Source organism: Balaenoptera musculus, chromosome 6 (genome assembly GCF_009873245.2).
Source record: "Balaenoptera musculus isolate JJ_BM4_2016_0621 chromosome 6, mBalMus1.pri.v3, whole genome shotgun sequence".
Classification (NCBI taxonomy): Eukaryota; Metazoa; Chordata; class Mammalia; order Artiodactyla; family Balaenopteridae; genus Balaenoptera; species Balaenoptera musculus.
Window position 1 is genome coordinate 12,138,685 of NC_045790.1, and position 21,938 is coordinate 12,160,622.

General features: G+C 40.1%; 1 protein-coding gene across 4 annotated transcripts in view; it reads right to left on the minus strand.

Annotated features, from left to right (window-relative positions):
- Window positions 1–9,736: 9,736 nt before the first annotated feature.
- The window catches only part of BNIP3L (BCL2 interacting protein 3 like), a 28,722-nt gene continuing 16,520 nt past the window's right edge, over window positions 9,737–21,938 (minus strand). For 2 of the 4 annotated variants that reach the window (XM_036855595.1, XM_036855596.1), the window contains exons 4-6: window positions 20,719–20,822; window positions 20,451–20,600; window positions 9,738–12,499 (exon numbers count right to left, since the gene is read on the minus strand). In XM_036855595.1, the coding sequence (XP_036711490.1) occupies window positions 12,451–12,499; window positions 20,451–20,600; window positions 20,719–20,822 (303 nt within the window). In that variant the 3' untranslated portion in view covers window positions 9,738–12,450. Of the gene's footprint in view, window positions 12,500–20,450; window positions 20,601–20,718; window positions 20,823–21,938 lie in introns of all 4 variants that reach the window. The other 2 variants (XM_036855593.1, XM_036855594.1) reach the window with 2 other exon arrangements.

Consider the following 21,938-nt stretch of genomic DNA (forward strand, 5'->3'; position numbering starts at 1 on the left):
CTGTGGCTCACGGGCCTAGTTGCTCCGCGGCATGTGGGATCTTCCCGGACCAGGGCTCGAACCCGTGTCCCCTGCATTAGCAGGCGGATTCTCAACCACTGCGCCACCAGGGAAGCCCTGTAAACTGATCTTGAAACAACGTTTGGCATCGCGGCTCTGTAAGTACACTCCTCTCCCGGTTCCCACTCCTGGCTTTCCTCCTCCTCCCTGGCTCTTCCTTTTCAACCTCATTTTTAGCTTCTTCTCTGTCCAAATCTTTCAGTGTTGCCATTTTCTGGGGCTCTTTCTAGACCTTCCTTCTTCCCTTTCACTCTATCCCTCTAGACCGTAGCACCTCCTCCACGGCTTCATCTACCATCCTTTTGCTGTTTAAGACCAAACTCGGTGTCCACAGCCCAGCTCTTTCCTCTGAGTTCCAGACTCATCTATCCAGTGACCTGGTGCACACGTCTGCTGGGTTATCTGACAAGCCCTCAATCTCATTCCGAACCACTAGACTTGCTGTCCCTAAGGAAATGGAACCATCACCTGGTAGCAACCTAAGAGTAACCCTTTTCATCTTTGGGTGACATAGCCCATCATTCACTCCATCCCATTGATCTCACTTCCTGGGTATTCCTCAAATCCATTTTTCCCCCATCTCCACAACCACAGATTTTGTTTTAAGCCACTATAGGGACTTCCCTGGCGGTCCAGTGGTTAGGACTTCACGCTTCCAGTGAGGAGGGGGTGTGGGTGGGTTCGATCCCTAGTCAGGTAATTAAGATCCCACATGCTGTGTGGCATGGCAAAAAAAAAAAAAAAAAAAAAAAGCCACTGTAATCTCTTCACCCCACATCCATTCATGTCTTTCTCAAGTTCATTCTCTAAGTTTAAAAGCGTGGTCTTTTAATTACGCAAATCTATGCCTGTTGGTTTTCTGTTTAAAATCCTTCAACGACATCCCCGAACTCTTGGAATGAAGTCCACAGTCAGTATCCTGGCCTCCCAGACTCTGCATATTCTGTTTGTTGTCTGCCTCTCCAGTTTCTCCCCAGTGCTCTAAATCACATCACTGCGACCTTCTTTCAGTTGTTCGCACATGTTTTCTTTGACTTTCAGAGCTTGTGCTGCTCCCTGTGTCTAGAATGGCCTCCTTCACCCTTTTCTTCCCGCAGCTGCTTCTCAGTTTCCAGGGCGCGGTTTAAGGCCACCTCCTCTGCTCCTTCACATTTGTTTAAATCTCCATATGATAGGCTCTCAAAGTTTCCTTTTCTTCTTCTTAACACTTACTGCAATGATTTGTACGATTACAGTAAGTCCCCTACATACGAACCTTCAGGTTGCAAACTTTCAAAGATGTGAACGTGCATTCACATGTCCAATCACGTAAGTTAGTTCATGTGTCTGGCGTACATTGTCACGTGCGTGCGTCCTCTACAAGTGGTTGTGCTTTTGTGTACTTTATTTTTGTGTGAAAAGTATTATATACCTATACAGTACAGTACTATATAGCCCATTGTGTTAGTTGGGTACCTGGGCTAACTTTGTTGGACTTGCGAACAAATTGGACTTACGAATGTGCTCTCTGAGAGGAACTCATTCGTATGTAGGAGACTTACTGTATTTATTTATTTCCCTGCTAGGCGGAAAGTTCCACGTCTGTTTTGTTGAGTCATAGGTGACATTTGCCTTTCCTTTTAGTGACTCGGCACCTGAACTTTCTATGTTGGAAGAATCAACGATTTAGTGAATCCTGGTGGGAGGGGCAGGAAGGCGAAAGACCATCCCCAGCTCCACTCACTTTACCAGGCTCTCCTGTACATAGGACATGAGCATCTCCCATCAGGCACATCGACAGAGGATTTAGAGTCAAGAACTGATCACACAAGAGGAAAGGGTTGGGAGAGTCACTTCTCTCTTTCAGGCAGAGATAATGGTGGTGGCTCCAAGGGCGAGCGCCTGGGACAGAAGAAGCTTTGGTGCTGGCAGCGGCAGGGGCTGCCGAGTGAGGTCCTGGGAGTAGGACTGAAAACTGTCTCTGCTGGGACTTCCCTGGCGGTCCAGTGTTTAAGACTCTGCGCTTCCACTACACGGGGCGCAGGTTGAATCCCTGGCTGGGGAACTAGGATCCCGCCTACCATGGGGGCGTGGCTGGAAAAAAAAAGAAGAAAAAGAAAGAAAAATGTCTCTGCTGTACAACAGAAACTAATACAACGTTGTAAATCAACTATACGCCAATAAAAATCTTAAAAAAATAAAATAAATGACCATCAGTTAAAAAGAAAAAAAGAAGAAAAATGTAGTGCCTGGGGTTCAGCAGTTTCATTAGTTCAGAGGAGTGGCTCTCCAGCCCTCTCAATGATTCTGTCACTTGTAATGAACTTTTTAATAGACACCATGTGCATCAGACTATACCAGCATCCACTAGTCAGAGGTGACTAATGAATGCAGCAGCTATTAATCTGGCGTCCCAGAACAGTCCCTGGCACGGAGCACGTACACCATGAATATTCTCTGGTTAAAAGAATGCATGAAACAAAATGGTCATAGGTGCCTTTGTGGACTGAAGAGCCCTTATTCTTACAGAGAATGATTTTTAAAATTCACATTCACCTTACATTTAAATGGCAAAAATCACCAAGGTTAAACCAAAGTTTGGAAAACACTGCATTTGTTGATATTGGAAATTCCTTTAAGACTGTGCTCACTGCATTAATACCTGATTTTCCCACTAGGAAAAAAAAAAAAATCACATCCACCAAAGAATAAAAAGTTGACTCAGGGCTTCCCTGGTGGCGCAGTGGTTGAGAATCTGCCTGCCAATGCAGGGGACACGGGTTCGAGCCCTGGTCTGGGAAGATCCCACATGCCGCGGAGCAACTGGGCCCGTGAGCCACAACTACTGAGCCTGCGCGTCTGGAGCCTGTGCTCCGCAACAAGAGGGGCCGCGACGGTGAGAGGCCCGCACACCACGATGAAGAGTGGCCCCCACTTGCCACAACTAGAGAAAGCCCTCGCACAGAAACGAAGACCCAACACAGCCATACATACATACATACATACATAAATAAAAAGAATGTAAGCAGACAAGAATAGCATTAAAAAAAAAAAAAAAAAGTTGACTCAGCAACCGGGTAGTGTGCATTACGGGAAGGACAGTTCACCTGGAGCTAAGGGTCACCAAGCTAGAGACTAAAACCCAAAGGGATTCAGAAGTTGTTCTATGAGCAAAAACATAGGTGAGATCTGGGTCATTTATTGAACCTAGATTTTCTCTTCTGTAAAATCACGAGAGCAACAACATGAGCTGTTGTGAGGATTAAAGAATGTAAGAGCTCAAGATTCCATTTCTGGCCCATGCTAAGTGCTCCCCCAAACTTTTCATATTTCCTTCCAACCTCCTATCCTTCCCTTGCCCCTTACTCCTCACCCCAAACAGTGATTTGTGTATGAAATCACATAGCTAACACGGCAATGTTTCAGAAGCCAGTGATACTGACAGTTTCTTTCTTTTTTCTTCCTTCCTTTTTTTTGGAGTATAGCTGCTTTACAATGTTGTGTTAGTTTCTGCTATACAATGAAGTGAATCGGCTATATGTGTACATATATCCCTTCCTTCTTGGACCTCCCTCCCATCTCCCCCATCCCACCCATCTTTCTTCACACTGTTCTCAGCCTGAATCACAACCCACCCAAAATATAGATTCTTTGGCAGGAACATTATAACATGGATAAAGGCACAGATGATATGAAAATTAACTTTCAGAAATGATTGAAATGGGTATGGGTTTCCTTTTTCAGATTTATTCATGAAGCAGAACTTGGTGATGCCCAAATGGATGGCTTGAAGCTTAAAATCTATCTTTGCACAAGGATTGTTAGTGCTGCCAAATATAACAAAATATGCCACTCACTCGGACAATACTGCCCAGGGTTTGATCTGATTCTGTTATTTCTTAGATCTACCATTAGAACAGTTGACAAGTATTTTCAAGAAAATTTAATTATTGCAGAAGTCTAATGTTTTGGTTAGAAGCTGTGATTTTCAGGATATAAATGGACACTTCAGAATTATTTCAGAAAAACTAAGAAACCCCAGATGCTTGATTTAAAAAGAGCCCTGGAGGGACTTCTCTGGTGGTCCAGTGGCTAAGAATCTGCCTTCCAGTGCGGGGGACACTGGTTTGATCCCTGGTCGGGGAACTAAGATCCCACATGCCGCAGGGCAGCTAAGCCCACGCGCCACAACTAGAGAGAAGCACACACGCCACAACGAAACATCCCGCATGCCACAACTAAGACCCGATGCAAACAAAAATAAATAAATAAAATTTAAAAAATAAATAAATAAAAAATAAAAAAAATAAAAAGAGCCCTGGAAAGTGATTTTGCTTTAAATTGGCATCTCTACGTTGTGATTTATTAATGGTGTGATATGGGCGAATTATTTAAGACCTCTGAGCCCTGGTTCCTTCATCTATAAAATTACCTGTTACAGGACTCTATTAAGTAACAGCAACCACAAGGCTCAGCACAAAGAAGATCCTCACCAGATGCAGTTTTCCTCAACACGCAGTGGAGATAACTTGTTGAAACACTGATTTTTAAAAGTCTTGCGAAATTTTGCCATCTGCAGCAACATGGATGGACTTGGAGGGCATTATGCTAAGTGAAATAAGTCAGACAGAGAGAGGTAAATACTGTACGATATCACTTATATGTGGAATGTAAACAATACAACAAACTAGTGAATATAACAGAAAAGAGACTCACGGAGAGAGAGAACAAACTAGTGGGTACCAGTGGCAGGGGAGGGGCACTATAGGGGTAGGAGAGGAAGAGGTACAAACTATTATGTACAAAATAAGCTACAAGGATATATTGTACAACACGGGGAATATAGACAATATTTTATAATAACTATAAATGGAGTACAACCTTTACAAAAAAAAGTCTCAGACTTGCCACACCATTTTCTGTAGGCTGAATTTTAGTCCGAACACCTCCAATGGCCAGCCATCTCATTTCAAGCCATCTAATGCAATCCCAAGCCATAAACAATGTTACAAGGTGAAAAGTAATCAGTCCCACGTTTAACATTATGCAAGCCAACCCTGTGGTAGCTCTAATCCCATTTTTAAAATCAGTGATGACACAGAGCTGCTTTTGCATGTGACAGTTCTAACACAGAACTCACAAGGCACACTAGCTAGGATACAAGAGAAGATTCTAGGTTTAACCAGATGTTTAAATAATCAGTTTGACCCATGTTGCTTCAGATTTCAAGTTTCCACAAGCTCTGTTCTTTCCCTTAAGTGTTTTTTAAACATTTTCCTCTTCTCTCTCCAAAATGAAGTTTTTCAAAAATCTGCTGCCATTCTATGCAACTTCCCTAGAGTTCAATCCTTCCGAATTCTTAAGTTATCTCCAAATACCTGCTATTCCACTTCAGGTAAATTCAATAAAACTAGGCTGAAACTAGCTGTGTGTGTGTGTGTGTTGACAACAAAATTCAGTAATTTTTCACTACGTTTAGCATGCACGCGGTGACAAGCACCGTCAGTTCTGGGACATGGTGGAAAACAAACCAGATACAGGACTTAACTCAGAGCGCCTCAAGGTCTATGAGGGCGGAAGACATGGAAAAAGACCATCATATTTCAGGGTGAACTGTGCCACAATGGAGGTAAATGCCAACTGTTCCGGGAGGTTACAGGAGAGGCACTCAGTCCACTCGGGTGTGGAGCGTGTGTGACAGCCGTCAAAGAAGATTTCTCAGAGGAAATGAACGCTGAGCTGCCCTGAAAAATGAAGAGTGAGAGGGAGGGGTGGGGAAAGGGCTATCCTGGCAGAGGAAACCGTATTCACAAAGGCCAGGAGTTAGAAGAGCATGAAGATCTGTTCCGTCTGACCTGTGTTGGGGGAGGGAGTGGAGAACAGCCACGGGAGACGTGAGGCTGAGACGGGCAGAGCCTGATGAAGAAGGGCCTGGCAGCAACCTTAGAGAACTTTAACTTTGCCCTCAAGACAATGGGGAACCATTTAAGGGTGACACCACGGTCTGATCGGATTTGTATTTTAGAACAATTACTCTGGCTGCCATGGAGACCAGTCAGGAAGCTCTTGCAGTGGCCCAACAAAGGGGGTTGGGGGGCGGCCTGGATTAAGGTAGGGGAAGGTGGGGAGGAGTAGTTGGGGCTGTTTTGAAGGTGGACTTGACAGGCCGTGGTGACTGACTGGAGAAGTGGGGAAGGAAAATAATTGACAAGTTTCCGGTTTGGGCAACTGAAGGGATACTTGTGTAATTCCCAGACAACATAAGAAGATGGGTACACAGCAGGAAAGATGGGCAAGATGAGTTAAGGACATAAGAAGTTTAAAATGCCCGTGGTAGCTGGATACATAGGCCTGAAGTCCAGTAGAGAGCTGCCTTGTTTGTAGCTGTGGGCATCCTTCCTATGTACCTGTGGGTCAGTGAGTCCACATCTTGGCTGTGCAGCAGAATCGCTTTTGGAGCTCTTTTTAAAAAAAATCTGTGGTTTCTTTCCTTATTCAATATATCCACAGTTTTTCCATATTCATGCTAGTAGTGAAAGTAGAGGACAGGACATTAAGTGGAAGTCAAATTCATCGAGGTTGAGGAAGTAAAGACGTTTTTGTTTGTTGAGCATTTCAAAAAATGCTACGAACCGCAGGGGGTGTATCTTTTACTAAGTGGTAAGCAAATGATTTCTGATGTGGTTTGTAACCCTTCTCCCCTCACCCCAAGTTTCCAGCCTCACTTCACTTAGGCAAACTTCAAATTTGCATTTCAAAGTCTAAGAATTGATCAGCAGCTTCACCGTCCATTAGCTCTTATTCAAAACCCTTGGAAACAGCTCAAAAGCTCTTTCCAGTTATTTATAGGACTTGAATTTATTTATTTTTGGCTGTGTTGGATCTTCGTTGCTGTGTGCAGGCTTTCTCTAGTTGCGGTGAGCGGGGGCTACTCTTCGTTGCGGTGCGCGGGCTTCTCATTGCGGTGGCTTCTCTTGTTGCGGAGCACGGGTTCTAGGCGTGCGGGATTCAGTAGTTGTGGCTCGCGGGCTCTAGAGCGCAGGCTCAGTAGTTGTGGTACACAGGCTTAGTTGCTCCGCAGCATGTCGGATCTTCCTGGACCAGGGCTCGAACCCGTGTCCCCTGCATTGGCAGGCGGATTCTTAATCACTGCGCCACCAGGGAAGCCCTGTCCATTGACTTCTGACTGAGCGCTTTCTGTCTTAGCTGGAGAAATGAGGCCTTTGTCGGAAACTATTTTTCACTTGATTTGAATTTATAAACTGGCTAATTTCATGACCTTTATATTTGTGTTTCTAAGTGAGAAATAATAATAAATGAAGTAGATGACATGGTAATCTTTACAAATTTTTCTCCCCACTCCAAAGATTTCATTAAATTTTATAATTAATCTAGAAAAATGATTATGACTTTGAACTTCATACCCCTCGTAGAGCAGAGGTACAATAAATCATCCCAGGGCTAAAACATGTAAAAGTTTAAATGTCAGGCATGGGGCTTACAAACTGATTAAAGATTTAAATCATTTGTGATTTGGAATCCTCGCTCATCAGCACCCAGAATTTATAGCTTTTCCTCTGCATTCTGGTTTGTTATCTTGTCCATTTACCAAGAGACATAAAGGAGACGCTCAGAAAAACACGCTTTCTTGTTCCACTAACAAATATAAAGTAATACTTATAAGATGTTCATAATGCCTGTTCATCATTCAGCCATTCTCAATCCTGCTTTTTAGACTGAACTGTAATTTACTGACAGCAATTATAGGATTAAAAAGTCCCAAGAGATCATTTAGTTTAATCCAAGACAGCTGAAATCGCAAAAGCACTGACGAGGCTGAAAGGTGGCAGAGCCCGGTCTGGGCTTCGAGGCTGCTCAACATCAAGGTACACTGGGGAAAGATGCCAAGAGCAATTAAAAGGCTCCAAGAGGCTCAGCTTTAGTTCTGGCTCCTTTTAGATCAGGAGATATTGATGGAAAACAGTTCCAACTACCGTCAGCCTCCACCACCATCCTCATCTTCAAAGACCTAGTGTTCATGGAGAAAACGGAGCCCATCAGATGTGGATTTCCTCAATTTACTGCTCCTTCACCCCCTCACAGATCTCTCTTCACCTCTTCTCACCTACCTCTTTTATTTCCTATTGTAAGTATTTGGGTTTTGTGAATTTTGAGTGATTCCAAAAGTCCCTCTCCCCCTTTCCAAGGTAAATCTCCCCTCTGAGTCCTTAATATATCCTGCCTACTCCCTCCAGGACTTTGTTATCGGCTCCCCCGCATCTTCAATATTTCCCTTTGCACTTCCTCCTTAGCCTACAAACTCATTCCTCCTCTCTCTATATCCCAATAAGCAAACAATCCTACCAACCGGTCTCCTCTGGGAAATCTTCCCCTTCACTTTCTTCATCTCCAAATTGACCAAGAAAAGTCACCACTTCTTAGTTGCTATTCATTCATTGCCCCAATTCAGTTTAACCTGGGACCCCTCTTTTGCTCCGACAGAAACGCTCTTGCAAAGATCAGCAGTGATTCAACTGCCCAGTTCAAAAGCTACCCTTCAATTCACCCTCTTTAACCACTAAATTGGACAGGATTGGTTACCACCTCTTTTTGGGAAGGAGTGGTTCTCCTACCACACTATTTACATCACTCACCTTTTCCAGCTTCTCTTCTGCTCAGTCTTCAAATGCTGCCCTTCCCCACTACTTTGCCGACTTCTCTCATCTGTCCTCATGGCCAAATCTTCAAATATAATACACATGCGTGTCTCAGTGTTTCCATTTCCACTCCAGACTTTTCTCCTGAGTTCTAGTTCTATTTAAGAAGTGTCTGCTGGTTATGTTCAAACCAGGTCAAATGTATTCAAAGTTGAAATCATCTTTCTCTCCCCCTACCACTCCATTCCTCCTCTGGTTCTCACTTTCTCAGTTAATGGCATCGTCACATTAATGTCACATGCCTTCTTCCTTTCTCAACCATCTCCTTACCATTGACTCGGCTTTGTCTCCCAAATCTACCCCGGCCCACCTTTCCCATCCCTAGGGTTACAGCTGAGGGCCGGCTCCTATTCCTTCCTCAGAGAACTCACGGGTCTCCTGGCCTCTGGTTCTCTTTGCTTCACACTTTCATAACCATCTACAACTTAAGTCTTCAAGCATTTCCCTGCTTTAAATAAACCCCTCAAAAGTAACCCAATGACTATCCAAATAAGTTCAACCCCCGAGGGCATGTAAACTTCAGTTTGGTTCAACACTTCACTACATTTTCAGTGTCCTCTCTACCCACCGTTGTTTTCCAGCCACAGTGAGCTTCGTTATTTCCGGAATGTATTTTCACATGTGTCAGCTGCAGGCATGCTTGTAATTCCTTTTTGCATTTGTTGAACACTTACTCATCCTTCAATAGACCCCCTCCTCTGTGAGCCCTGATGCCCTCTGGCAGAACAAATGCTCTGATGGTTATGGCCCCATTGTACCTCATACACGATGAATAATTACATCGCGTGGTGGATGTCCCCCGAGTGTGGCAGCCTCAGGAGGGCAGGAATATCATCCACGCCTATGTCATTGGCACACTGGCAGGTCCTCTAGGATTTGAGGAACTCAACTAAGGAAAACGTGTATGTAGACAGGTAAGGCCTCCTTTCCCCTGAACTCCCAGGCAACACACGGGACATAAAATAACGTACTGACAGAAAGAGTTTTGTGAGAGCTTTAATGGCACAAAATGTTTGTAGCTACAAGTTATACATGGATTGTAAACTGTATATAATGATACAAAGTGCTAACTAAATAGATGAAGAATGCATAATCACTTTGGCTCAGTTAATTCCGATAATTTCAACAACTGGTTCACTTGAAAATTCATCTAAGTCTTCAGTTTTCATTTTTTAGAATAGTAGATGTTTTTACTGCAATCAAAGTAACTTGCTGCACTTTTCCATGTGCAAGTTTGTGCAGTTCTGCTCTTGATTATATTTACAAATATCTTAAGCCAGTTTTCATCAAACGTAAGAAAAATGAAGACTGCCTTTTCGTCCTCAAATTGTAAACAGGTGTAAAGCTTTCTAAACATTAATCTTAAAAATGTCAACTGTTAACTGTCGAATTCTCCTTTCCAATCACACAATCTGTTTCCATTCAACACAAATCTGGGTAGGAACATAAACATTTATCCCAGATGTTAGGGTTATCAATAAATACTGCATGATTTCATCCTATGATTAAGTTCTACTGTCATCATGTATTCATGTTTTAAGGAATAGTCCAAAATTTCACAGCTATTTTAAGAAAAAGGGCAGGACTAAATTTATTTTCAATGTTGGAAAGAAACCACAAATATACCCAAATTCAGCCACACACCTGACAGGATTACTACTGAATTTCAAAAGAGAGTAATGTGTTGCCTGTAAAAAGCTGCTTTTCTTTAAGTATAATTTTACTTTTCCCTCCCATGATACCAACTGTAATACAAATTGTATATTAGAACAGTTTAGCTCTTTAGTTCTCCTAACTTTACCGGCTTTTCCAACTTTATTCAGGCTTTTCAAAGTCAGCAGGCCAGCAGATTGACTTTCTTCCCAAAGAAATATGAAGACTTGAAATAAATAGGTTACAGAAGGCAAGTCAAGTGTTGTCAGATTTGTGAATAAGATAGAAACAAGGAATAATAAAAAAATGTCCAAAATTATTTAGACACCAAAATCTAGAAAGAAAAACACAGTCAAAGAATTCAGAAGACTATTTGGATATATCATCTTTCTTAAAGACAGCCAGCTACATTCTTGAAAAAAGAGAGTCAGAAATTAATTTTTTTGTTTAATATAGTATGTTATTTTCCACTATAACACATCAACTTTACAAAACTTCATGTGAGAGAGAAAAGACTCAGAGAGTTTCTGCAAACTAGCAAACCTGGTGGTCAGAGTGCTTTTATTCAAGTCAACCTGATACTCCTTATTTACTGAATAGATTGCTAGCCTTCAAATTAACAATGGTTCTCTAAATATTCAATGCTTATACCATAAACAGTAATTATTTATATATAAAACATATAATAGTATCCTTCAGAATCATGCTGTGTGTTCAGAAAGCCAATAAACCTACTTGAAATGACTGGTAAATCTGTTGCTTTCTAACAATTTGGTCCTAAAGCTTCACATTTGAGAAATGAACCAAAAAGTATATCATAAGAGGAAGTTGTTGAGTGTTGTGGAACTTCAGAAGTTGAACATAACTGAAAAGATGGCTACAGGAGAAGGAAATGGCTGGCGCCTGCACAATCACAGAAATCGCCTTGGGCAGGTTGTACAGTAAACATGAGAAAGGGAGAGAGCAGAAGAAAACCAATGGCATCTCTTCAGAACTCTGTCAACTGTTCCCACAACCCAAGTCTGGTTTTCAAAGTTGCCCGAGTGCTTGAAATAACTCTGAAACAATTATCTTCAGAGTTTAAAGGCTTCAGAGTGTCAGTGATGCTTCCTAAAACAAGAAGCCTGTATTTATACCACAAATTGGAACTCATTCCAAAGCCTCTTAGGAAAAAATAAAAAAAGAAAGAAAAAAATTCAAAGTCATGAAAAATTCACATGCAGCTAAACATAAAAATACCAAACACACACACAGAGGTCCCCAAAGCAATTTCATAGATTTCTAGGCCTGAGACATTCCTTACCAGAAATAAAGATTCTACACCATAGAAAAGACACCATTATAACATACTAGTATTAAAATCTGCTGATGTATTCTAGTTCTTCTATTTTATACCTATCATTTATATAGCTTGCCTCCTACAAATAAAAAGGCGCCATTAAGAGGCTTAGACAAAAAGTGGCTCAAAAGCTGGTTTAAAATAATTTTTTATTGCCCAGGATATTTTTTTTTCTTGTGTCCCATTTTGTTTGTTTTTGTTTTCTTTTTTAATAACTATAAATTCAAGCTTAGGGAAGCTTGCCTTTGTCTTGAAAAAAAAAAAACATCAAAGCTTTTATATCATTTGCTAACCTGGTCTTGCTTTAAGAGAAAGATGGGAGTTATCTTGCAAGAGTAAAATTTATACCATGAATGATGCAAGTCTAAGTCTGGTGGTACTAAAAGGAGACAACAGCATTGTTGACAAAATTATAATCTGCTGGTGGCATTTGCAGAAAAGAAGCCCTTGCAAATTTCTAAACAACAGTAAACTCTGTTAGGAAATTCTAAAGTGTTTTACAGGCCAAAAAGGGAATGAGGTTAGTAAAATGCCTCAACAGAGTTTGAATAAAATACTGGATTTGAGAGTTACTGGAACTTGGATATGTAAAAATAGGGTATAGGTTGGGTCATGCTTACAATGGTCTCAAGTTCAAATAAACTACTGTGATAATACACCACTTCACAAGTCACACGCTTTCCCAGGGGCTCTTCTTTTCCCTCAGTAGGTGCTGGCAGAAGGCGTGCTGAGTCGTTTTCCAATGTAGATGCTGAAAGGAAACACAGTATACCATGTTTCATCTGTTTCAACAGTTCTCTACCAACTTGTCCACAGGCTGAACTGTACGTACAAATGAAAATTTTCAGCCATTGTATAAGGCTCTAAAGGTCCATGTGTACAGTTCCCTAACACCCTGAAATCATCACTGACTTACTTAAAGCTAGTCATCAGCCAGCTAAACTGGTTTTATATGTTTACTCACTGGGCAGGACTGGACATCACTGGGCCAGTGATTAGACAAAGCCAAGCCAGAGAGAACAGATCCCTCCAAGGAGTAAAGCAGAGCCAACCTCCTTTGAGACGGTCCGCTGTGGTAGACAAAAAATTCTACTGATATTTCAGATACAAAATACAGTAATCTACCACATTACAAAGCTGCCAGTGCTTTAAAATGCCCTTACTAACAGTTTAACTCTTAAGGATTACCTTCCCATGCCAAGCAAGTGTTTGACCCTTATATAACAGAAGCAGAAGGGAAGTTACGGAAAAGATGGAACCAGCCCCACATCCCAACGTAATAAAACCAACTTTACTTTTTAGAATCCTTTTTTTTTTCTACATTCATCTATAACAACAGTTACACTTACACCAGCAATAGAAACAGTCTGAAAATTCATAAAAGGAAGAGATCCTCCAAGGTACAAAAGCCGACCGACCTCTTGAGGGCAAATGAACTACTGTGCAGTCAGTGCTGCAGGGGAATGTGAACTCCTACCCCATACAGCATTCTCACATACTCCCTGTTTTGCTGTGTGCCATCACTGTCCTCACCCTCACAAAAGCAGATCAGGCACCCAGAAAGACAGGAGGTGTGTGTGGGAAAGTCACATATGTTTCCAAGTTCATTACTGTGAACATCTCTCCCATATGCTGAGCTCCTTAAAGGGAAGGTAAGAGATGCTGTACTTCTTCTGCACATTATATACAGAAAAGGACCCACTGGGCATGCTCAAAGAGAATAGCAGATATGTCTTAAAAATATTTAACCACAAGTGTTTAACTCCTAAAATATTTCAAAACTATATTTCCTCAATTGTTCAAATCAAGAAAAAAAGAAGAATTTAAAAGACACCCTTGGAGAAGTCAAGATGTCGGTGTGGGAAGACACGGAGTTGGAGTCTCCCCACAACTAGGGCGCCTGCCGGCTGCTGGTGGGGGACTCTGATGCCCAAGGAGACAGGAGAACCCCAAAGTGAACCAGCGGCTTGCGGGATCTTGGTTCACGAGCCTGGGGTCAGGCCGAAGCTCCTGGCGTGGGAGATCCGAGTCCAAACCACTGGACTAACAGAGAACCTCAGATCCCAGGGAATATTCATCAGAGTGAGGTCTCATGGAGTTCCTCATCTCAGCACCAAGAACCAGCTCTACCCAATAGCCTACAAACTCCAGTGTTGGAAGCCTCAGGCCAAACAACCAGTAAGACAGGAACACAATCCTACTCATTCAAAAAAAAAAAAAAAAAAAGAGACAGCAAAAAAATATGTCACAGATGAAGGAGCAAGGTAAAAACCTACAAGACCAAATAAATGAAGAGGAAATAGGCAATCTACCTGAAAAAGAATTCTGAGTAATGATAGTAAAGATCATCCAGAATCCCAGAAATAGAATGGAGGCAGGGATTGAGAAAATTCAAGAAATGTTTAACAAAGATCTAGGAGAACTAAAGAACAAACAAAAAGAGATGAACAACACAATAACTGAAAAGAAAAATACACTAGAAGGAATCAATAACAGAATAACTGAGGCAGAAGAACGAATAAGTGAGCTAGAAGGCAAAATGGTAGAAATAACTGCCGAGGAGCAGAATAAAGAAAAAAGAATGAAAAGAACTGAAAACAATCTCAGAGACCTCTGGGACAACCCTAAACACACCAACATTTGAATTATAGGGGTCCCAGAAGAAGAAAAGAAAAAGAGAGGGTCTGCGAAAATATTTGAAGAGATTATAGTTGAAAACTTCCCTAACATGGGAAAGGAAATAGTCACCCAAGTCAAGGAAGCACAGAGAGTCCCATACAGGATAAACCCTAGGAAAAACACACCAAGACACATATTAATCAAATTAACAAAAATTAAATCCAAAGAAAAAATATTAAAAGCAGCAAGGGAGAAACAAAAAATAACATACAAAGGAATCCCCATAATGTTATCAGCTTATTTTTCAGCGGAAACTCCGCAAGCAAGAAAGAAGGTAGTGGCAGGATATACTTAAAGTGATGAAAGAGAAAAACCTACAACCAAGATTACTCTACCCAGCAAGGATCTCATTCAGATTCGAAAGCTTTTCAGATAAGCAAAAGCTAAGAGGATTCAGCACCACCAAACCAGCTTTACAACAAATGCTAAAGAAACTTCTCTAAGTGGGAAACACAAAAAAAGAAAAAGACCCATAAAAACAAACCCAAAGCAATTAAGAAAATGGTAATAGGAACATACATATCGATAATAACCTTGAATGTAAATGGATTAAATGGCCCAACCAAAAGACACAGACTGGCTGAATGGATACAAAAACAAGATGCATATATATGCTGTCTACAAGAGACGCACTTCAGACCTAGGGACACATACAGACTGAAAGTGAAGGGATGGAAAAAGATATTCCATGCAAATGGAAATCAAAAGAAAGCTGGGGTAGCAATACTCGTATCAGATAAAATAAGACTTTAAAATAAAAACTGTTACAAGAGATAAGGAGGGACACTACATAATGATCAAAGGATCAATCCAAGAAGAAGATATAACAATTATAAATGTTTATGCACCCAACATAGGAGCACCTCAATACATAAGGCAAATGCTAACAACCATGAAAGGAGAAATCGACAGTAACACAATAATAGTAGGGGACTTTAACACCCCACTTGTACCAGTGGACAGATCATCCAAGCAGAAAATAAATAAGGAAACACAAGCTTTAAATGACACAATAGACCAGACAGATCTAATTGATATTTATAGAACATTCCACCCCAAAGTGGCAGAATACACTTTCTTCTCAAGTGCACGTGAAACATTCTCCAGGATAGATCACATCTTGGGTCACTAATCAAACCTCAGAAAATTTAAGAAAACGGAAATCACATCAAGCATCTTTTCTGACCACAATGCTATGAGACTGGAAATCAATTACAGGAAAAAAACTGTAAAAAATACAAATACATGGAGGCTAAACAGTGTGCTAGTAAATAACCAAGAGATAACTGAAGAAATCAAAGAGGAAATAAAAAAATACATAGAAACAAATGACAATGAAAACACAACGACCCAAAACCTATGGGAAGCAGCAAAAGCAGTTCTAAGAGGGAAGTTTATAGCAATACAATCTCACCTCAAGAAACAAGAAAAATCTCAAATAAACAACCTAACACTATACAACCACTAGAGAAAGAAGAACAAAGAAAACCTGAAGTCTGTAGAAGGAAAGAAATCATAAAGATCAAAGCAGAAATAAATGAAATAGAAATGAAGAAAACAATAGCAAAGATCAATAAAACTAAAAGCTGGTTCTTTGAGAAGATGAACAAAATTGATAAACCCTTAGCCAGACTCATCAAGAAAAAAAGGGAGAGGACGCAAATCAATAAAATTAGAAATGAAAAAGGAGAAATCACAACTGACACTGCAAAAATACAAAGGATTATAAGAGACTACTACAAACAACTCTATGCCAATAAAATGGACAACCATAAAGAAATGGACAAATTCTTGGAAAGGTACAATTTTCCAAGACTGAACCAGGAAGAATTAGAAAATATAAACAGACCTATCACAAGTCATGAAATTGAAACCATAATTAAAAATCTTCCAACAAACAAAAGTCCAGGACCAGATGGCTTCACAGGCGAATTCTATCAAACATTTAGAGAAGAGCTAACACCGATCCTTCTCAAACTCTTCCAAAAAATTGCAGAGGGAGCAACACTCCCAAATTCATTCTACGAAGCCACCATCACTCTGATACCAAAACCATAAAAAGATATCATAAAAAAAGAAAATTATAGACCAATATCACTGATGAACACAGATGCAAAAATCCTGAACAAAATACTAGCAAACAGAATCCAACAGCACATTAAAAGGATCATACACCATGATCAAGTGGGATTTACCCCAGGAATGCAAGGATTCTTCAGTATATGCAAATCAATCAATGTGATGTATCACATTAACAAATTAAGGAATAAAAACCATATGATCTGGGCTTCCCTGGTGGTACAGTTGTTGAGAGTCTGCCTGCCAATGCAGGGGACACGGGTTTGAGCCCTGGTCTGGGAAGATCCCACATGCCGCAGAGCAACTAGGCCCGTGAGCCACAATTGCTGAGCCTGCGCGTCTGGAGCCTGTGCTCCGCAACAAGAGAGGCTGCGGTCATGAGAGGCACGCGCACTGCGATGAAGAGTGGCCCCCGCTTGCTGCAACTAGAGAAAGCCCTTGCACAGAAACGAAGACCCAACACAGCCAAAAATAAATAAATAAAAATTAAAAAAAAAAAGATTCTTTCTCTCTCAAGATTCTATGAATATGCAAATATAATTTAAGTCCACTGCTTTATATTTAAAAAAAAAAACAAAAAACCATATGATCATCTCAATAGATGCAGAAAAAGCTTTTGACAAAATTCAACACCCATTTATGATAAAAACTCTCCAGAAAACGGGCATAGAGGGAACCTACCTCAACATAATAAAGGCCATATATGACAAACCCACAGCAATCATCATACTCAGTAGTGAAAAACTGAAAGCATTTCCACTAAGATCAGGAACAAGAGAAGGATATCCCTCTCGCCACTCTTATTCAACATAGTTTTGGAAGTCCTAGCCATAGCAATCAAAGAAGAAAAAGAAATAAAAGGAATAAAAATTGGAAAAGAAAAAGTAAAACTGTCACTGTTTGCTGATGACATGATACTATACATAGAAGATCCTAAAGATGCCACCAGAAAACTACTAGAACTAATCAATGAATTTGGTAAGGTTGCAGAATACAAAATTAATGCACAGAAGTCTCTGGCTTTCCTATACACCAACAACAAAAAATCAGAAAGAGAAATTAAGGAAACACTCCCATTTACCACTGCAACAAAAAGAATAAAATACCTAGGAATAAACCTGCCTAAGGAGGTGAAAGACTTGTACTCAGGAAACTATAAAACACTGATGAAAGAAATCAAAGATGACATAAACAGACGGAGAAATATACCATGTTTTGGATTGGAAGAATCAATATTGTGAAAATGACTATACTACCCAAAGCAATCTACAGATTCAATGCAATCCCTATCAAACTACCAATGGCATTCTTCACAGAATTAGAACAAAAAAATCTTACAATTCGTATGGAAACACAGAAGACCCCAAATAGCCAAAGCAATCTTGAGAAAGAAAAATGGAGTTGGAGGAACGAGGCTCCCCAACTTCAAACTATACCACAAAGCTACAGTAATCAAGACAGTATGGTACTGGCACAAAAACAGAAATATAGATCAATGGTACAGGATAAAATGCCCAGAGATAAACGCACGCACGTATGGGCACCTAATTTACAACAAAGGAGGCAAGAACATACAATGGAGAAAAGACAGCCTCTTCAGTGCTGGGAAAACTGGACAGCTATATGCAAAAGAATGAAATTAGAACACTACCTAACACCATACACAAAAATAAACTCCAAATGGATTAAAGACCTAAATGTAAGACCAGACACTATATAAAACTCTTAGATGAAAACATAGGAAAAACACTCTTTGACATAAACCACAGCAAGATTTTTTTTGACCCACCTCCTAGAGTAATGGAAATAAAAACAAAAATAAACAAATGGGACTTACTTAAACTTAAAAGCTTTTGCACAGCAAAGGAAACCATAAACAAGACAAAAAGACAACCCTCAAAATGGGAGAAAATATTTGCAAATGAAACAACAGACAAAGGATTAATCTCCAAAATATACAAACAGCTCATGGAGCTCAATATCAAAAAAACAAACAATCCAGTTAAAAAATGGGTGGAAGACCTAAATAGACATTTCACCAAGGAAGACATACAGATCGCCAAGAGGCACATGAAAAGATGCTCAACATCACTAATTATTAGAGAAATGCAAATCAAAACTACAATGAGGTATCACCTCATGCCAGTCAGAATGGCCATCATCAAAAAATTTACAAACAATAAATGCTGGAAAAGGTGTGGTGAAAAGGGAACCCTCCTGCACTGTTGGTGGGAATGTAAATTGATACAACCACTATGGAGAACAGTATGGATGTTCCTTAAAAAACTAAAAATAGAACTACCATATGACCCAGCAATCCCACTACTGGGCATACACCCTGAGAAAACCATAATTCATAAAGAGACATGTACCACAATGTTCATTGCAGCACTATTTACAATAGCCAGGATATGGAACCAACCTAAATGTCCATCAACAGATGAATGGATAAAGAAGATGTAGCACATATATACAATGGAATATTACTCAGCCATAAAAAGGAAAGAAACTGAGTTATTTGTAATGAGGTGGATGGACCTGCGAGTCTGTCATACAGAGTGAAGTACATCAGAAAGAGAAAAACAAATACCGTATGCTAACACATATATATCGAATCTAAAAAAAAAAGAAAATGGTACTGATGAACCTAGTTACAGGGCAGGAATAAGGAGGTAGACACAGAAAATGGACTTGAGGACATGGGGTGGGAGGGCGAAGCTGGGGCGAAGTGAGAGTAGTGTCGACATATATACACTGCCGAATGTAAAATAGCTGGCTGGTGGGAAGCAGCAGCACAGTACAGGGAGATCAGTTCGGTGCTTTGTGACCACCTAGAGGGGTGGGATAGGGAGGGTGGGAGGGAGGCTCAAGAGGGAGGGGATATGGGGACACGTGTATGCATATGGCTGATGCGCTTTCTTGTGCAACAGAAACTAACACAGTATTGTGAAGCAATTATACTCCAATAAAGATCTATTTAAAAAAACAAAAGACATCCCTGAAAAATCAACGAATTGCAGGTAAATGTGGGGTCAATTTTAGAAGGAAAGAAAAATGCTGTCAATACAAAGAGAAAACAGTAGTGACCCCAGCCAGCTTTCCAGTTGCACTCAAGGACTACTTGATAAAATGGTGTATTTTCCCATTTGGGAAAAAGAAATGCTCACATCAATGCCAACTTTATACACTAAAGATTAATTTACTTTAAAACTCAGCTTATCTTGAGTAATTTATAAACAACAACAACAAAACCCAAAAAGAAAAATCAAATATAGAAGAGCTCTCACTTTAAAATGAACATTTAGGGTAGTAAGTCATATGAACAACTTATTTTCAAATAAGAAAAAACTCTACTCTTAAAAATGCTTATTGGATAGGTATCCCCCGCTTTTCGAAAGTTTGCTTTTCATTACTTCGCTATGTAGGTTAGACCTATGTTAGTACCTGTTTTCGATAACTGAAAGAAATTCGAAGAGGATTTTCACTTGTATAAAGAAAGGCGCAAAGTGAACAGTGTTCAGCGCTGGTTTTGCAGCGAGCTGTTACAGAGGAAGCGCGCTCCGAGCAGTGAGAGCGCCTCCCTCCCAGGAACCACACTCAGCATCCAGCTGCCGTAGCTTTGAACTGCATCTGTGAGCATCTGTGCTTTATCGCGATGTATGTTGTGCATCAGTTGGCAAGATGTGTCCTAAGGTAATTGCTTCTTCGCTTTACACCATTTCAGCTTACGGAAGGTTTCATAGACATGCTCTACTTTCAGAGAGCGGGTGAACCCTATATACCAATAATGAATCGACTTCAATAATTCTTTTAAGTTCACCCCACTTGCGCTGAAACATTAAAAGGACAACAACACAAACTGCTTTCATGTATATCTTACAGCTGGAAATAAAATCTGTGAATAAAATGAATGGAAGAAACTTCAGGCACTGACCAGTACTTACCCTAGCCCCAAAGCCAAAACATGGGAAAGGAAGAGAGATGGAATGAACACCTTAAGAAATTCTGCAGAGAAAATCCCCCCTTTCTTCATGGCTCCACTTTTTCTCATGCTTAAGGAAACGGAACGTTTAGGGTGCCTGAAGTGGAACTCCCTGGGGGAAGAAATGCAGAGGCAGGTGTCAGAAATGCATTTGCTGAAAATACCTCGGCAATTAGCAGGTCCACACTACATGCACTGTGTCCACTGAAAAGAACCATGTACTGACTTACTTAGGTGGAATGTTCTCAGGTCTACTGGACCAGTCGGACACCCAGTCTACACTTTTCTTCAAAGCATCCACTTCTTTCTCTCCTTCTGCAACTTCTTCTTCTGACTGTAAAGGAGAATTCACATTTTAAAAAAGGAGAAAAGGAAGACTGATCCTTCCTACTACAGAAGACAAATCTAGACAGAAAATATACAAAAATCGTAAGCTTGTGCATCAATAATTTTTATGTAAGAAAGATGTCATTTTTCCAAAAAGGCTGACAGAATGATCTAAGATCAGAGTATTTAATATCTTAAAAAAAACCTGAGTGAGTTTCACTGTTATGTCTAAACATAGAATATGAACCTGAGATTTGAATTATTCCTCAATTAAAAAAAAAGAATATGAATCTGAAAAAAGTATAGTTGGGGATATAGTGTAACTAAAGTGTGGAAAACATTGATAATCGTTGAATCTGGGTGATACGTGTATGAAGGGCCATTGTAATATCCTCTTTACTTTTGTATGCATTCAAAATTTTTCATAATTAAAAACAAAGGGGAACATCAAAAAGTATATGCTAACAAATATAAAGTAATGAGAAAATAAATAACTGGGAGTTGGGCTGAGGAAGTAAACAATTTATAATAACTTAAAAAAACTAGTATTTATTAAGCATTTATCAAGAGACAAGCATTAGTCTAAGCACTTTACATGCATTAACCTTTACCTTACAACAATCCTGTAAAAAAAGGAACTATTACTATTCCATTCCACAGATGAGGAATCCGAGACATAAATTAAGTGCCCAAGTTTCTATAAGCGGTAAGTAGCAGGGCCAGTATTCAAACCCAGGCAAATGGTCTCTATAGCCCCCACTCTTAGGCATTAGGTTTTACTCCCTAGAAGGAGATTTTTAGACAAATTGCTATCCAAACATTTTCCAAGGTTTATTCAAAACTACTTAAGCCAAAAGTTTTAAGAGTAATTTATTTAATACAGAGTAAGAACTGGACATCTTTTACAACAAATAAATTTAAAAAGTCCTTTTCCTTGCTAATGATAATAACCTAAAGTTTCAGGCTAAGAACAATCAAAATTTCCAATAGCTTCTCTTTCCACAGACCCCACAGGGATGAGAAATTCCTAAAAAATGACACAGCATTATTTATTCAGTTTTAAGGAATATAATGCTATGACCTCAAACCAAAGGGTCTCAAAGCTAAGAATTATTTTGATTTG